The 16,394-nt window shown below is 50.4% G+C and overlaps 1 protein-coding gene across 3 annotated transcripts; it reads left to right on the top strand.

Annotated features, from left to right (window-relative positions):
- The first annotated feature begins 8,970 nt into the window (after nucleotides 1-8,970).
- ANGPTL4 (angiopoietin like 4) lies at nucleotides 8,971-16,004 on the top strand. 3 transcript variants are annotated; one of them, XM_068980103.1, is made up of 7 exons: nucleotides 8,971-9,484; nucleotides 10,109-10,219; nucleotides 10,347-10,464; nucleotides 13,369-13,482; nucleotides 13,786-13,881; nucleotides 13,973-14,254; nucleotides 15,340-16,002. In XM_068980103.1, exons 1-7 carry the CDS (start codon nucleotides 9,146-9,148, stop codon nucleotides 15,519-15,521), a joined length of 1,242 nt encoding a protein of 413 aa, XP_068836204.1. In that variant the 5' UTR covers nucleotides 8,971-9,145; the 3' UTR covers nucleotides 15,522-16,002. The 3 variants fall into 3 exon arrangements, with proteins under 3 accessions (XP_068836204.1, XP_068836205.1, XP_068836206.1); XM_068980104.1 differs by having other exon boundaries at nucleotides 8,971-9,422; nucleotides 10,068-10,219; XM_068980105.1 differs by lacking the exon at nucleotides 13,369-13,482 and having other exon boundaries at nucleotides 8,971-9,422; nucleotides 10,068-10,219; nucleotides 15,340-16,004.
- The last annotated feature ends 390 nt before the right edge of the window (nucleotides 16,005-16,394 follow it).

The raw sequence follows: 16,394 nt of genomic DNA on the forward strand, positions 1-16,394 counted from the left end.
CAGAGATGCAGAACTGCCTCCTTTTGTAATCCAAACACGAACAAATATCTTCATGAATAAATGAACAGGCCCACAGACATCCTGCCTGAGGTTGTTAATCCATTTCTGTGTTTCTCACCAGCCTCTTTTCTCATAAACATGTTTAAAAGGAAACATTGGAACTGAATCACTTTGCTGTACACTTTAAAGTAACATAACATTGTAAATTAGCTGTATTTTAACTTTTTAAAAAAGAAAGAAACATTGGGATGTTACTGGACACACAGTTTGAATTTCTTACTTAACACACACTGTATTTCTCAGAGGTCACTAAGTACTTCCTTGAAATAATTTGCAATTTGAAAGTGTGTTTGGTGCATTACACTGGATAGCCATACTCTCGTGCTGGAACACTTAGGTTGTTTCCAGACTGTGAGCCAGTCACTTACAATAAATCACTGGTTAGGGAAGTGATGTAACTGATTCATTAAGATATTGTTACTCAGTCGCTAAGTCATGTCTGATTCTTTGTGACCCCATGGACTGCAGTATGCCAGGCTCCTCTGTTCTTCACCATCTCCTGGAGTTTGCTCAAACTCATGTCCATTGAGTTGATGATGCCATCCAACCATCTCATCCTCTGTTGCCCCCTTCTCCTGCTTTCAATCTTTCCCAGCATCAGGGTCTTTTCCAGTGAGTCAGCTCTTTTCTTCAGGTGGCCAAAGTACTGGAGCTTCAGCATCAGTCCTTCCAATGAATATTCAGGACTGATTTCCTTTAGTATTGACGGGTTTGATCTCCTTGCTGTCCAAGGGACTCTCAAGAGTCTTCTCCAGCAACACAATTTGAAAGCATCAATTCTTCGGCAGTCAGCTTTCTTTACAGTCCAACTCTCACATCCATACATATGGACCTCTGTTGGCAAAGTGATGTTTCTGCTTTTGAATATGCTGTTAAGGTTTGTCATAGCTTTCCTTTCAAGGAGCAAGCATGTTTTAATTTCAGGGCTGTAAGATGTTGTAATTTGCATCAAATAACTAAGCATGAAAATAAAACCATAAATGTTCTGCAAGGGAGTAGAAAAGGAAAATCTTACCTTGCAATAAAGATTTTCTGTGACTGAAAACCTAGAAGAACTTTTTTTTGGTCTTTATTATTTAAATTTAATTATAGTTGATTTACAATGTAGTGTTAGTTTCAGGTTACAGAAAGGTGACTCAGTGATGTATATATATATATATATATATACATATATACCTACATACATACATACTATTGACAGTGATTGTGAATATGTACAAGGGGAACTGGATGGATAAGGGACAGGAGTACTAGGGAAATTGACATTAAAATTTTTAATTAAATTTTTTTTCTCCAAGAGTAATGAAAGCACTATTCCATCAAAAACTTGTACCTGACATTGGATGCACATACTAAGTGAAGCAAATCAGAAACTGAGGCAAATACCATATGATGTCATTTATATGTGGAATCTAAAATTAGATCCAAATGAACTTATCTACAAAACTGAAACAGACTCACAGACATAGGGAACAGACTTGAGGTTGCCAAGGGGGCAGAAAGGATTGGGAGTTCTGGATTAGCAGATGCAAACTATGATACATAGGATGGATAAAAACAAGGTCTTATTGCACAGCACAGGAACTACATTCAGTGTTCTATGATAAACCATAATGGAAGGAATATAAAGAAGAATATATATATATATTCCTGAATCACTTTGCTGTTCAGCAGAAATTAATACATTGTAAATAAAATATATTTCAATTAAAAAAAACTTCTTGAAAGTTGTATGTGAATTGTCCATAGGAGCTGTATTTTTAAAAAGATTTTTGTTGTTGGGGGAAATTTTTAAAATCTCTACTGGATTTGTTACAATATTTTACAATATAAGTTGTTAAATTTCTATTTTATGTTTTGGTTTTTGGCCATGAAGCATGTGGGATCTTAGCTCCCCAAGCAGGGATTGAACTCACACCGTCTGCATTGGAAGGTGAAGCCACTGAACCACTGAACCACCAGGGGAGTCCCAGAAGCTTTTATTTTTAATAAGTGAAGACCGGAAACAACTCAAATGTTCTTCAACAGATGAATGGATTTCATTTGTTGGTTTATCCATATCAACATTAAAAATAACTATACTATTGATACACCTTGCAACATGGATGACTTTCAAAATAATCATGCTGAGTGAAAAAAAAAAAAAGTGGACCAAAAAAAAAAAAGAGTTCATTTTATGTGATTCCGCTTATATAAAATTCTAGGAAATGCAAACTTACCTGTAGTGACAGAAAGCAAGATGTGGTTATCTGGGGAAGATGGGAGGATCCAGTGGGAGCTTCCTAAGAGGGACAAGGAAGCTTTGGGGTGTGATAGAGATTTCTATTACCTTCATTATGCTGATAAAGTCACAGGGGTTTACATAGGTCAAAGTTGATTAGATCGTGCACCTGAAGTACGTACAGATTGCTGTGCTATGCTAAGTCATATCTGACTCTTTGCGACTCTATGGACTGCCTGCCAGGTTCCTCTGTCCTTGGAATTCTCCAGGCAAGAATATTGGAGTAGGTAGCCATGCCCTTCTCCAGGGGATCTTCCCCATCCAGGAATCGAACCCGTGTCTGCCTGTGCTCCTGCACTGCAGGCAGATTCTTTTACCCACTGAGCCACCTGGGAAGCCCCGTCATGACCTAATCACTCCCAAAGGCCCCACCTCCAATTACCATTAGATTGGGGTTTTAGGGCTTCAATATATGAATTAATTTTTTTTAAGATTTATATTTTATTGAAGTATAGTTGACTTACAGTGTTTCACAGCAAGGTGATTCAGTTATACATATACACATATTATTTTTGAAATTATCTTTCATTATAGTTTGTTACAAGATAACTATTGACTATAGTTCCCTGCGCTATACAATAAATCTTTGTCGCTCATTGCATTCAACATATGAATTTTAAGAGAATCCAAACATTCAGTCCATAACAATTTTGAAGTTTTGAAAAGGAGTATGTTTAGACCCACGAAGAATTTAAAAAATGATTATGAATAAACACTCTTGAACAAAGTTTCAGGTGAACACATGATTAGGGAAAGGGAGACTTTTCCAGCTATGGGTTTTGATTTTTTATTTTTAAAAATATCTGTTTGGCGGCCCTGGGTTTCAGCTGCGGCCCGTGACACTCAGGATCTTTTTATTATGGTTGTGACAGGTGGGGTCTTTTAGCTGAGGCATGATGCGGGCTCTTAGCTGCTGCAAGCGGGGTCTAGTTCTCTGACTGGGGCTGGAACCCCAGCCCCCTGCATTAGGAGCACCGAGTCTTAGCCACTGGGCCACCAAAGAAGTCCTTCTGGCTACGGTTTTTGGACTTTTGGGGCTTGGCACAATACTAATGCCTCACCCATTCAAAACTGTAACTTACAAAGTGAAAGTGACAGTCATGTCCAACTCTTTTGGACCCTGTGGACTATACAGTCCATGGAATTCTCCAGACCAGAATATTGGAGTGAGTAGCCTTTCCCTTCTCCAGGGGATCTTCCCAACCCAGGGACCGAACCCAGGTCTCCTGCACTGCAGGCAGATTCTTCACCAGTTGAGCCACCAGGGAAGCCCAAGAATACTGGAGAGGGTAGCCTATCCCTTCTCCAATGGATCTTCCCGACCCAGGAATCAAACCGGGGCCTCCAGCATAGAAGGCGGGTTCTTTACCAATTGAGCTACCAGGGAAACCCATAACTTACAAAAACAGACAAGATTAAAAAAAAAAAAAAAGATTCATTAGTTAGGAACTTGAGAGAACAAGTTTCAAATCTTGGCCTTTCCAAGCTGACTGTCTTCAGTCAAGTATGTGAACATTTCAGAACCTCACAACTTTCCGGTCAGTCCAAAAGGGGAAGAAACACTTTCCCTTTCAGGGCTGATTTAAGAGTGACAAAAGACTGGACTACCCACATGCCTAATGGGATCAAGGTGAATGCTAAGTTAATGTGCCCTGTTGCACTTATTATTCTTTCCTAAGGGAGTTCAGGGCTGTTTGCCCTGGGGTCCGAAGGTCGTAGGTTTACACGCACGCAAGCACCCTGGCTAGCAGGACTGGGTGGGAGGCAAGAGGAGGTGGGAAGAATGACTTGGGCAGAGTCCACGCCATTTCTTTGTGGAGGCTCAGCCTAGAATCTGAGTCATCCTTTCTGGTCTGAGCCTCCTGCCCTAAAGATGACTTTCTGTGGTGACCTGGATGTGACTACAGTCTGACCGGAAAGGTGGTGAGGGGGCCATTCCTGGACAGAGACTCTGCAACTTCTTTTAGGATGTCTACACACAGAGCCCCACTGTCCCTCTGGCCTGGTCCAGGAAAAAACAGACACACATCCCAGGCTACAGTGTGTTATTCACTGTCTTCCCCAATCTGGGTCACTCACTCCAGACACATTTCGTCTGGATAATGTTATGACTCCTCAGTTTCAGCTGCCCCCCGCCCCCCACCAAAAGCCTTTCCTGCTGGGGGTGGCCCCTTCTCTGCCATCTTCTGTGCTTCCCATTACAGCACCAATCACCCAGTACTAAAGTCAAGTGGTTAGGGGTTCCCTAGCAGGCCAGTGATTAAGACTCTGAGCTTCCCTCAGGTAGCCTGGGTTCGATCCCTGGTCAGGAGACTAAGATCCCACATGCTGCGTGACAAAAAAAGAAAAAAGTTAAGTGGTTAAAGTGAGCAAAGAGAACAGACTTGTGGTTGTCAAGGAGGAGTGATGTGGAGAGGGCTGGACTGGGCAGATGCAAACTGTTATATATAGGATGGATAAACAGCAAGATGCTACTTTGGGCTTCCTTGGTGGCTCAGATGGTGAAGAATCCACCTGCAGTGCAAGAAACCTGGGTTCAATCCCTGGGTTGCAAAGATCCTTTGGAGAAGGAAATGGCTACCGACTCCAATATTCTTCGGGCTTCCCTGGTGGCTCAGATGGTAAAGACGTCATCTGCAATGCAGGAGACTCGGGTTCAATCCCTGGAGATCCCTTGGAGAAGGGAATGGCTACCCACTCCAGTATTCTCGCCTGGAGAATCCCATGGACAGAGGAGCCTATTGGGCTACAGTCCATGGGGTCGCAAAGAGTCAAACATGACAGTATTTCCAAATACTTAGGGAAACACAACAAGGAAATTCACCATGTGATCCTGGATGGAACTCCAGAGAGAAAACATTGCTGTAAAGGACATGATGGGCACAGTTGATGAAACTGGAATCTGGACCATGGATTAGATAACAGCATTACATCAGGGTCAAAATTCCTGAAGTTGCTATCTGTGCTGCAGTTACATAAGTGAATGTCCTTGTTTTTAGTAAAAGCACTAATCGAGTCTGCAACAGAATCAAATCTGCAACATATCCTGAAGTGGTTCAGAAACAAAAATTGCAGGATTATCTTTTTTTTTTCCCTCTGTGTGTATTTTATACACTGTGTGGATCACAACAAACTGAAAAATTCTTAAAGAGATGGGAATACCAGACCACCTTACCTGCCTCCTGAGAAAATTATATGCAGGTCAAGAAGCAACTGTTAGAACTGGACATGGAACAAAAGACTGGTTCGAAATTGGGAAAGGAGTACATTGAGGCTGTATATTGTCACCCTGCTTATTTAACTTATATGCAGAGAACATCATGCAAAATGCTGGGAGGTATGAAGCACAAGCTGGAATCAAGATTGCCGGGAGAAATATCAATAAGCTCAGATGTGCAGATAACACCACCTTTACAGCAGAAAGCGAAGAGGAACTAAAGAGCCTCTTGATAAAAGTGAAAGAGGAGAGTGAAAAAGCTGGTTTAAAACTCAACATTCAAAAAACAATGAACATGGCATCTGGTCCCATCACTTCATGGCAAATAGATGGGGAAACAATGGAAACAGTGACAGACTTTATTTTCTTGGGCTCCAAAATCACTGCAGATGGTGACTACAGGAATGAAATTAAAAGACGCTTGCTCCTTGGAAGAAAAACTATGACCAACCTAGATAGTATATTAAAAAGCAGAGACATTACTTTGCTGACAAAGGTTTGTTTAGTCAAAGCTATGGTTTTCCAGTAGTCATGTATGGATGTGAGTTGGACCATAAAGAAAGCTGAGCACTGAAGAATTGGTGCTTTTTAACTGTGGTGTCGAAGAAGGCTCTTGAGAGTCTCTTGGACTGCAAGGAGATCAAACCAGTTAATCTAAAAGGAAATCAGTCCTGAATATTCACTGGAAGGACTGATGCTGAAGCTGAAGCTCCAATACTTTGGCTACCTGATGCGAAGAACTGACTCATTTGAAAAGACCCAGATTCTGGGAAAGATTAAAGGCAGGAGGAGAAGGGGATGACAGAGGGTGAGATGGTTGGATAGCATCACTGACTCGATGGAATGAGTTTGAGCAAGCTCTGGGAGATGGTGAAGGACAGAAGAAGCCTGGTGTGCTGCAGTCCATGGGGTCGCAAAGAGTCAGACACAACTGAGGGACTGAACAGAACTGATTTGCTGCTGCTGCTCAGTGGCTTCAGTTTATTTATTTCGTTATTTTTGGCTGCGCTGGTTCTTTGTTGCTCCATGTGGGCTTTTCCTAGCTGTGGCGAGCGAGAGCTTCTCATTCTCTCCAGGGTACACAGGCTTAGCAGTTGTGGCACAAGGGTCAGTTGCCCCATGGTATGTGGAATCTTCCCAGACCAGGGTTCAGACCACTGTCTCTTGCATTGCAAGGCGGAATCTTAACCACTGGGCCACCAAGGAAGCCTCAAAATTACCTTTTAAAAAAGATCCTCATGGTGCATGCTCAGTGGTGTCCGACTCTTTGTGATCCCATGGACTATAGCCCGCCAGGCTCCTCTGTCTGTGGGATTCTCCAGGCAAGAATACTGGAGTGGATAGCCATTCCCTTCTCCAGGGGATCTTCCCGACCCAGGGATAGAACCTGGTCTCTTGCACTGCAGGTAGATTCTTTACCATTTGAATGAGGGAAGCCCCAGCCAGAACAAAACAGGTGCCAAAGAAACAATTCATCATGGTGATAAATTATTGCTGGAACAAAGGCATATTCCACAGAGCAGTTTTTAGGATATAGTCCAGGGTCAGTTCCAGGCCCCTGGAGAAACTCTTTGGTAGCTTGTTCACTACAGGTGTCTCTAAGAGCCTTGGGTGTATTCTGTGCCCTCTGAAACACAGCACAGAGATAGAAGCCCCTGAGAAGTGGATCAGGAAACGGCCATCAGGTTGAGAAAGTAATTGATAATTTTTCTCAGTTCAAGAAGCCAGGGAGGTGGGCTTCCCTTGCAGCTCAGTGGTACGGAATCCACCTGCTAACGCAGGGGACCCGGGTTCCATCCCTGGTCCGGGAAGATCCCACATGCCGAGGAGCAACTAAGCCCGTGTGCCACAACTACTGCAACCCGTGCTCCCCAACACGAGAAACCACTGCAATGAGAAGCCTGCGCACTGCAACTCAAAAAGGCCCACGAAGACCCAGCACAGTCAAAAGTTAAACAAATAAATATATCTGACAAAAGAAGAAGCCAGAGAGAAGAGGCCATTCTGGGAGACCAGTGACCCTCACTCAGAAAGGGGCTGAGGCCTGGCAGCTGAACCAGCTGGCTGCCTGGGCAGATGGTGGCTGTCTAGATCTACTCCTTGCCAAGGTTTTGTTCCCCGCCCTTCCCATCTGCTTGTCACAGCTGCCAGGATCTGCCATCCTGGCCTGGCTCAGCCAAGTGTATGAGTGGTGACCTGCACGTCAGCCCCGGGGCGGGGAGTTTCAGATTCCAGAGCCCCGCTGAGTCAACTCTGTTCTTGCCTGTGCTCTGTCTGAGCCAATGTGCCCTGGGTTTTTCCTGGCAGGCAGGTTTTCTATGCCAGCCTCGATTTTTGTACAAGGTATAGGGAAGTTGGTGGGGCTGGAGGGGGAGGAGTTCAATAAAAGTTTGCTAAATAAGTGCTAAGCCTGGAGAAGGAAATGGTAACCCACTCCAGTATTTTTGCCGAGAAGTCCCATGGACAGAGGAGCCTGGCAGGCTGCGGTCCATGGCGTCCCAGTGAATGCAGTGAGGGAGACTGACCATGGAACAACATTCTTCCATGCAGCCCCTCTTCCCTTCTGAGTTTCCTGCTTCAGTGCAGGCAAATACTCAAGACTGTGAAGACCCTGAGGGTGAGTGGGCAGTGGGGAGACAGGCCCCAGCTGGAGACTGAACAAGACAGACCTAGGCCCTGCCAGCAGGGCACTAAGTTGCGAGGAGTGGGATGAGGGATGTTTAAGAATCAGGCAAAGGGACTTTCTTGGTGATCCAGTGGCTGCGACTCCCAGCTCGCAAGGCAGAGGACCCAGGTTTGATCCCTAGTCAGGGAACTAAAGACCCTGCATGCCTCAACTAAGACCCAGCACACCTAAATTTATAAAAGAAAAAGAAAATCCCACCAACACATCTGCAATGATGAAGCCTTGAGCAGGAAGGAGAGCGGGAGCCTGGGTGATGCTCTCCCGGAGGAGGGGATGTTTGCGTGCTTCCGGGCTTCCTGCCTGGTCCTGCTGGACTCAACATACCAGAACCTTCTTCTCTAGCTCTTGACTTGGAGAGTGGGGGTCAGGAATGCTGCCGGGCATGCCGTTCCTGCCAGCGCCGTTTCCCCACTGAACGTGGCTGGGGGGGGGGGGGGCTCGGAATTCCGGTGCCTGGAAGGGGACCTCGGGGAGAGGAAGTCACGTCTGCCATGGTCAGTAGAGAAGGCACGACGGAAAACGCACATCAGCGCCTGGTGAGAGAAGCCAGACTTTTGCACCTCCCACGGCGGCCCAGACCCGGCATAACTACCCTGCTTCCAGCGTAATAAACCCCAACCCCGGCCCCCACTCCCCGCCCCCGGAACTTCACGCGCCCCGCCTTCCAGGCTCCTCCTTCTTCGCGCGCGCAGCGCTTATAACAGAGGGCGTCGCACGGAGACACCAAGCCGAGGGCCGGGGGCTGTCATTCGTCTTTCCTCTGGTTTCTGCACCGAAGCGAGTCCTCCGCCAGGGCCCTCGGGTTTCCAGCCCTCGCACCTCGACCCCAGACTCTCTCTGGCGCCCCCTCACTCCTGCGTCCCCGAATCTCCGTGTTCCGAAGCCTGAACCACCAGGAAGGATGCGCTGTGCGCCGACAGCCGGAGCAGCCCTGATGCTGTGCGCCGCTACCGCCGGGCTGCTGAGCGCTCAGGGCCGCCCGGAGCCTCCCGAGACGCCGCGCTTTGCCTCCTGGGACGAGGTGAACGTGCTGGCGCACGGCCTCTTGCAGCTCGGCCACGGGCTGCGCGAACACGTGGAGCGCACCCGTGGGCAGCTGGGCGAGCTGGAACGGCGTCTGGGCGCGTGTGGGGCCGCCTGCAAGGATCCTGAGGGGTCCGCCGCGCCTCCGCGCGCCCAGGCCAATCTGGTCACTCCCGGCGGCGGCGACGCCTCCCCGGAAACCCTCCGCAGCTTGAAGGTACATACACGCTACTGCCCTGGAAGGGAGTGAACAAGAAGGGGCGCATCCCGAATACCCTGGTCTCTCCGTTTTGCCTGCATGCTCAGTCGCTCCGTGATATCCGGCTCTTTTGCGACTCCATGGACTGTAACGAGCTTCCCTGGTGGCTCCGACGGTAAAGAACCCGCCTCAATGCAGGAGACCCTGGGTTCGATCCCTGGGTTGGGAAGATACCTTGGAGCAGGGCATGACAACCCTCTCTGTTATTCTTGCCTGGAGAATCCCCATGGTCAGAGAAGCCTGGCAGGCTACAGTCCATGGGGTCGCAAAGAGTCGGACACAAGTGAGCGACTATGCATAGCAAAGGACTGGAGCCCTCCAGGCTCCTCTGTCCATGGGATTCTCCAGGCAAGAACACTGGAGTGGGTTGCCATTTCCTCCTCCGGGGGATCTCCAGGGATCGAACCCGCTTCTGCATTTCCTGCATGGACAGGCGAATTCTTTACCACTGAGCCAACAGGGAAGCCTGGGCTCTTCTGCCCCAGCCTGAAAGGATAGAGAGTTGGAAGCAGGACCAGCGGATGAATGGAGAAGGTGGTGACAGAAGCCCGGATCCTCACCAGACTTTTACACTCTCCCCAGACTCAGCTGGAGGCTCAGAACAGCAGGATCCAGCAGCTCTTCCAGAAGGTGGCCCAGCAGCAGCGGCACTTGGAGAAGCAGCACCTGCGAATCCAGAATCTGCAGAGCCAGGTGCCAGTGCTTGCTCCAGATGGGGAGGGAGGTTCAAGGTGGACCCTGTGGGTCTGGCTGTGGAGCCAGGCAGGTTGAGCAGCCTGAACCAGCCAGACCTGACATCCTCCTCCCGGTCCTGTCCCAGATGGATCACCTGGCCCCCAGGCACCTGGGCCACGAGATGGCCAAGCCTGCCAGGAGGAAGAGGCTGCCCAAGATGGCCCAGCTTGCTGGCCCAGCTCACAATATCAGCCGCCTGCACAGTGAGTGTCCAACCTTTTGCTGGTCTCTAGCAAACTCCCCCCCACCCCCACCCTCACTGCCCGACTTACCATTCTTTCCCCTCTCCTTGTCGGGTCCACCTTACTGAGAAAGAGAGAGGCTCTGGCTGTGCATCCTCGTGGGGTGACAGGTCTCTGGTGAAGGGGTGACCAGGACATCCCCCTCTTCAGCCCTTACCCTTCCTCTCTGGGCTCCCCTCAAACACTTCTTCCCAGAAAGTCAGTGGGATTTTCCCAAAGCCTTGAGAGCCACTAACTGGAGCAGGGGGTTGGGAAAGTGGGTCCAAGAGGGGGTTGAGCTGCAAGGGTGTGGGGAAAGGGCTGGTATGGCTCAGGGACACCTTCCTGAGGGTTGGACCCTTGCAGGAGGGTGGGATGGTGTACAAAAGAGTGCTAGTTTGGGAGACTGGAGCCCTCCTTGGGTTAAAAGAGAATGGCTGCTGGGGAGGGGAATGTTCTGACGTTTGGGGACACCAAGTTTTTTTTTTTTTTTTTTTTTTTTTATCACTTGGCATGTGGGATCCTAGTTCCCTGGCCAGGGATTGAACTCATGCCCCATGCACTGGAAGCACAGGGTCTTAACCACAGGCGGGCCAGGGAAGTCTGGCCCCTCATTTTAGAGTGTGGATCTGGGAAGGGAGACTAAGGCAGGGAACCCCCATCTCCCCGGCCATTCACACCACTCACTCTTGCATCTCTTAACAAGTCTGGGGCCCTTGATCCACACACCTTGCCTGGCTCTCATCCCTCTATTGACCTGGAAATCGCTGATTGCCTCTTCTCACCCTGCCCCGACTCCTACAAGTTCTAGATCCTTTATTGTGTGTGCCCCAGAGCACCCCAGATCTCCAAACCAGCATCTCTGTAGGTGTCTGACCCTGGCTCCCAGCTCCCCAGTGTCTCTGTCCCACCCTAAGTTCACAGCTCCAGACCTGGCTGGCTTCCCCGTGGTCCTCCTACCCCACCCCCCACCCCCACTGGCATCTGCAGCAGTCTACAGCCAACTGGGTGAAAGTTCGAATCCCCCTCTTCACACGCGCCCTCGGGCTGGTTGCTGGCTTCCAGCCCTCTGGTCTTGAGGGCTCTCCCACCTCTGGTCCCGCCACCTCCCGGGAAGGGGAAGGGTCCGCTACACCCTCCCAAATGGTAGCCCTGCCGTGAGAGGCTTCTGGGAGGGGCCGGCAGGCAAAGGTCCCACCTCAGGAATGTGATGGGGGAGGGGGGTCATGTGTAGGTTGGGGGACTCCAGGCTCAGCCCCGCCAAGCCGGAGAAAGGTCAGAGCTGAGGAGACAAACAGCTGGTGCTAATGGAAGCCACATTGGTGGTTTGGCCGGCTGCCTGTTGCGATTGGAGAGAGGAAAGTAGGCGAAAGGGGAGCTGCCTGAGGGGCCGGGAAATGTCACCAGTCACTCTGCGCCCGCCCCCACCCCCACAGCGCAACGTATTCACCCCACAACCTGAGCCTTCCCTTCCCCCTTCAACCTTTCCCCTACTTTTCCTGCTGGGGTGGGGGCCAGGGACTTCCCCAGTCTGCAGACATGCCCAAGCCATCCCTCAGTCCCTCCCTCCTTCACTCTTCAATCCTTCCTTCTCCCTCTCAGATGCCCGTGACCCCGGGTGGGGCCCCTGTGGTGCCCCCCAGACCCTATACAGGCCTGATGCTCACCCATGGCTGGAGGAAGCAGAGCCCCTTCCTGTTTCTCTCTGTTCTGGCCCCACCCCCACTCTGGTCTAGCTCCTTCAATCATTCTTTCATGGCATCTTTATTAAACATCTGCTGTGGGCTGGCATCAGCCAGTGCCAGATGGTGGGCAGAGAGCCATTCCTCATCCCTGACTTCAGGGACCTCATACAGTATGGGAAGTTGTGGAGAGATCACAGATGGCCCCAGTGCTGGGGAGTAGGAAGTCCTCAGTGGCCCTCAGCCTGGTCTCGGGCTACTGATGGCCAAAATCTTGGCCTTCTCTGCCCACTGAAGCCGAAGAAGAAAGATACGGAGACAGAGTTTGGAGGAAATAGAATGGTGGCTTTAATTCTCAGCCAGCAAAAAGGGAAGCACAGTAGGCTCATGCCTCAAGAACCGTGCCCCCCCCCAACCCCCATGATGAGTCTCGGGCCTTATATAAGGCAAAGGCTCACAGCCAGGGGTGGGTGATGAGGAACAAAGGTGATCGGATCTTGATTTCTTCCTCTTGCATCGTTTCTAAGACAGTCATAGACTGGTGTTGGTAACTCAGTAATTGAGTCTGGCTGTTCGGTGGCTCTGTGGTCTTCTTCCCAATGTGTAACTACAAGGGGAAGGGTGTTGTAAGGGTAAACCCCAGAAAGGCCGAAGAGCAAGCTTCGTTACAGACGTGCAGAGTTAGGAGCAGTGAAAGTAAGAAAAAGGAAACAACTAGGAATGGTCAGGCCTGATCACTGTTCTCTTTTATCTTCTTTGTTCTCAGGAAAGGGAAAGAAAAAAACTCATTCCTCTTTTTTCCCTATTTATTGCAACAGGATGTGGGGGGAGAGGGGAGGGATGGGTGTCAGAGACATCATCCTTTCCAGAAGCCGGGACTTTTAATATGAGGCAGAGAACTGCATGAGGGAAGAGGTCCTAGGCAGAATACTAGCATGTTCAAAGGCCCTGTGCCCAGAGCGTGTGTGCTACCAGGAAGGCTGTGTGGCCAGAGGATGGGCGTTCAGCGTGGGAGGTGGGGTGGGTCTGGCTGGTCCTGGGGAGTCATGGACAACTTTAGGCAAGTGGAAGGGGGCATGGTGAGCTGAGGAGTGCCCCCTGCTGCCCGTCACCGGCTGCCTAGCCCCCAGACATGCCTGTTTCCTGAGACTCCCCTAGGATGGCTCTCCGTTTCAATGCCCCCCATCTTTTGTCTGCCCTTCAGGACTGCCCAGGGACTGCCAGGAGCTGTTTGAAGATGGAGAGAGGGAAAGTGGATTGTTCCAGATCCAGCCCCAGGGATCCCCGCCTTTCCTGGTTAACTGCAAGATGACCTCAGGTAGGGCCCCCAGGTACCCCGAATATCACGGGCCTGGTTGTCTTTCCGTCAAGCGCAGCCACTTCTTATTCCCCGCTTCCTCCTTCTCTGCTGGGTCCTGGGACAAAGATCTAGGCAGAACCCCCAGCTTACTGGCCAGCTCACCTTCTTTCTTTGCCAGTCTTCCTCCCATCCTGCTGGGGTGGGTGAGAGGAACTGCTCTCCCTGGGTTTAGAGGTGCTTTGGGATTTAGGGAGCCAAACAGGGGAAGCAGGATCCCTCGTAAGAAGAATCCTCCTGATGACCTCGCACTTTTCTGGGCAGATGGAGGCTGGACTGTAATTCAGAGGCGTCAGGATGGCTCCGTGGACTTTAACCAGCCCTGGGAAGCCTACAAAGATGGCTTCGGAGACCCCCAAGGTAGGTGTTTCCTGCAGGCCAGAGGCACAGCGGGGAGGAGGGGGCTACAGGTCTGCGGGTCCTCTTCATGGATTGGGCTCTCCCATGGCAGGTGAGTTCTGGCTGGGCCTGGAGAAGGTGCATCGCATCCTCGGGGACCGTGGCAGCCGCCTGGCTGTGCAGCTGCAGGACTGGGAGGGCAATGCCGAGTCCTTGCAGTTCCCCATCCACCTGGGGGGTGAAGACACCGCCTACAGCCTGCAGCTCACGCCACTGGTGGCCAGCAAACTGGGTGCCACCACCTTCTCGTCCAGTGGCCTCTCCCTCCCCTTCTCCACTTGGGACCAGGACCACGACCTCCGCGGAGACAAGAACTGCGCCAGGAGCCTCTCTGGTGAGCAAGCCCTGTCCCTCCCCATCTTGCCCTTCTCCACACAGCTTTTCTGCATCCCTGCCCTGCCTTCAACCCCATCTGTTTCCATGCCACTATTCTTTTTCGCGGCTGCGCCAGGTCTTAGTTGAGGCATGTGGGATCTAGTTCCCTGACCAGAAATCAAACCCGTGCCCCCTGCATTGGGAGCGCAGAGTCTTAACCACTGGACCACCAGGGAAGTCCTCATTTCTGTGGCCCCCTTCTCCTTACTTGCTGTGGACCCTTAGGCAACTGACAACGCACCCCCCCCTTCATTTTCCCCATCTTTAAAATGGGTATAGCGACTTCCCTGGTGGTCCAATGGTTGGGGATCTGAGCTTCCACTGTAGGGGACATGGGTTCAATCCTAGGTCAGGGAACTAGGATCCTGCATGTTAAGGCCAGAAAAAAAGAAGAGGTATAACCACCCTGCCCACACCACATGATTGCTATGAAAATATTAATACAATGAGATGACTTTGCCACAGGCTAGCCACCAAGACAAATTGAAGGCAGAGCCCATGACCTATGAAATGAAACAGATGAAACTGCCTTGTGGTGGGTCGCAGAAGGATGGTTGTTTGTTGTTTAGTCACTGAGTCATGTCCAACTCTTTGTGACTCCGAGGACTATAGCCCGCCAGGCTCCTCTGTCCATGGGATTTCCCAGGCAGGAACACTGGAGTGGGTTGCCATTTCCTTCTTGGGAAGAAGGATGGAATAGTGATTAATTTCACGTGGTTCAATGTGATACAAACTAGTGAAACACAGGACAGTCATAGAAAGGCTTTAATAAGTGTTCACCATGTGGCAAGTGTGGAGAAGTAACTCGCCAGGGCCACAGATGTAAAAGCTGCAGTTACCAGGATGGGGTGGGGAGGTGCCCTGAGCCCCGGAGGTGCCTTTGTCACAAGCTGGGGTTCCTAAGAACAGTCTGACAACCACTGCCAAAGTTCTCTCATCTAAAGCGGGTGATAGCCAACACCTAGCCCCCTCCCCACCTCAGCCTCACTGAAGACCCAAGGACCCACGGGCTTGACCGTGTCCCCTTTTCTCTGACCTCGGCAGGTGGCTGGTGGTTTGGCACCTGCAGTCACTCCAACCTGAACGGCCAGTATTTCCACTCCATTCCGCGGCAGCGGCAGCAGCGTAAGAAGGGCATCTTCTGGAAGACCTGGAGGGGCCGCTACTACCCACTGCAGGCCACCTCCATCCTGGTACAGCCCACAGCAGCCCAAGCGGCCTCCTAGCCTCCTCTCTGGGGCCTGGTCTCAGGCCCCCAGAGGACAGTGACTCTTGTCCACATGTGGCCACTCCCTGCCTGGGCAGGAGCTCCAGGCGAGGGCTGTCTGGAGCCTCGAGGACAGAGAAGATGCCCATGACTGGAGAGGTCCCCTTGATGAGTAGGGGAGGGTGCAGGAAATGCCCTCTGAGGAGAACAAGCCTGTAGGGCTGCAGGGCACAGACCCCGAAAACGTGGGACAGAGGGGCATTGAAGCCCGCTCCTCACCCGCCCAAGGAGCAGGGGATGCAGAGGGGACCACGCGGGGGTGGGGCAGCCAGGCCGGCCCTCGATGGCCAGTGGATTCAGTCACATTGACTGGCTGGAGGACCAGGGCTTCCCGTAGGCCTAGGCACCCTCACCATATTGTGGTGCCTGGGTGCTGTGAGTCAGCTGGCGCCAACGGTGTCTGGGTGGAGCCCACAGAATTCTCGGAATAAAAGCAACTTCAAAACATTTCGTTCTTTTATGTCCTTTGGTTTGTTTTTCAAAGTGGACAGTTTTCAGAGTCTGCATAAACAGGCTCACAGGGTGGAGGGTGAACACTCAGGGCTCTTGAGGACAATGCCAGTTATCCCCACCATCTCCAACATCTGCTTTCAACTTCCTTCACTTATGGTTTCATCACGGAGATCTCATGTTCATTTTCAGAGGTACAAAGCAAAACCCTCATTTGGTCCTTCTGGAAGCAGGCAATAGAAAAAGTTAGATGCTCTTCCTGATCATACTTATGCACATGAATCTTGATAACCTTTTAGTGTCTGGCCACATGAGAGAAATAGGGATGTGAGCTGCATGTTTAATGTTATTTTCTTTTTAATGGTCACATTTTTTAAAAAGC

The sequence above is a fragment of the Capricornis sumatraensis genome, chromosome 9 (assembly GCF_032405125.1).
Source record: "Capricornis sumatraensis isolate serow.1 chromosome 9, serow.2, whole genome shotgun sequence".
NCBI lineage: Eukaryota > Metazoa > Chordata > Mammalia > Artiodactyla > Bovidae > Capricornis > Capricornis sumatraensis.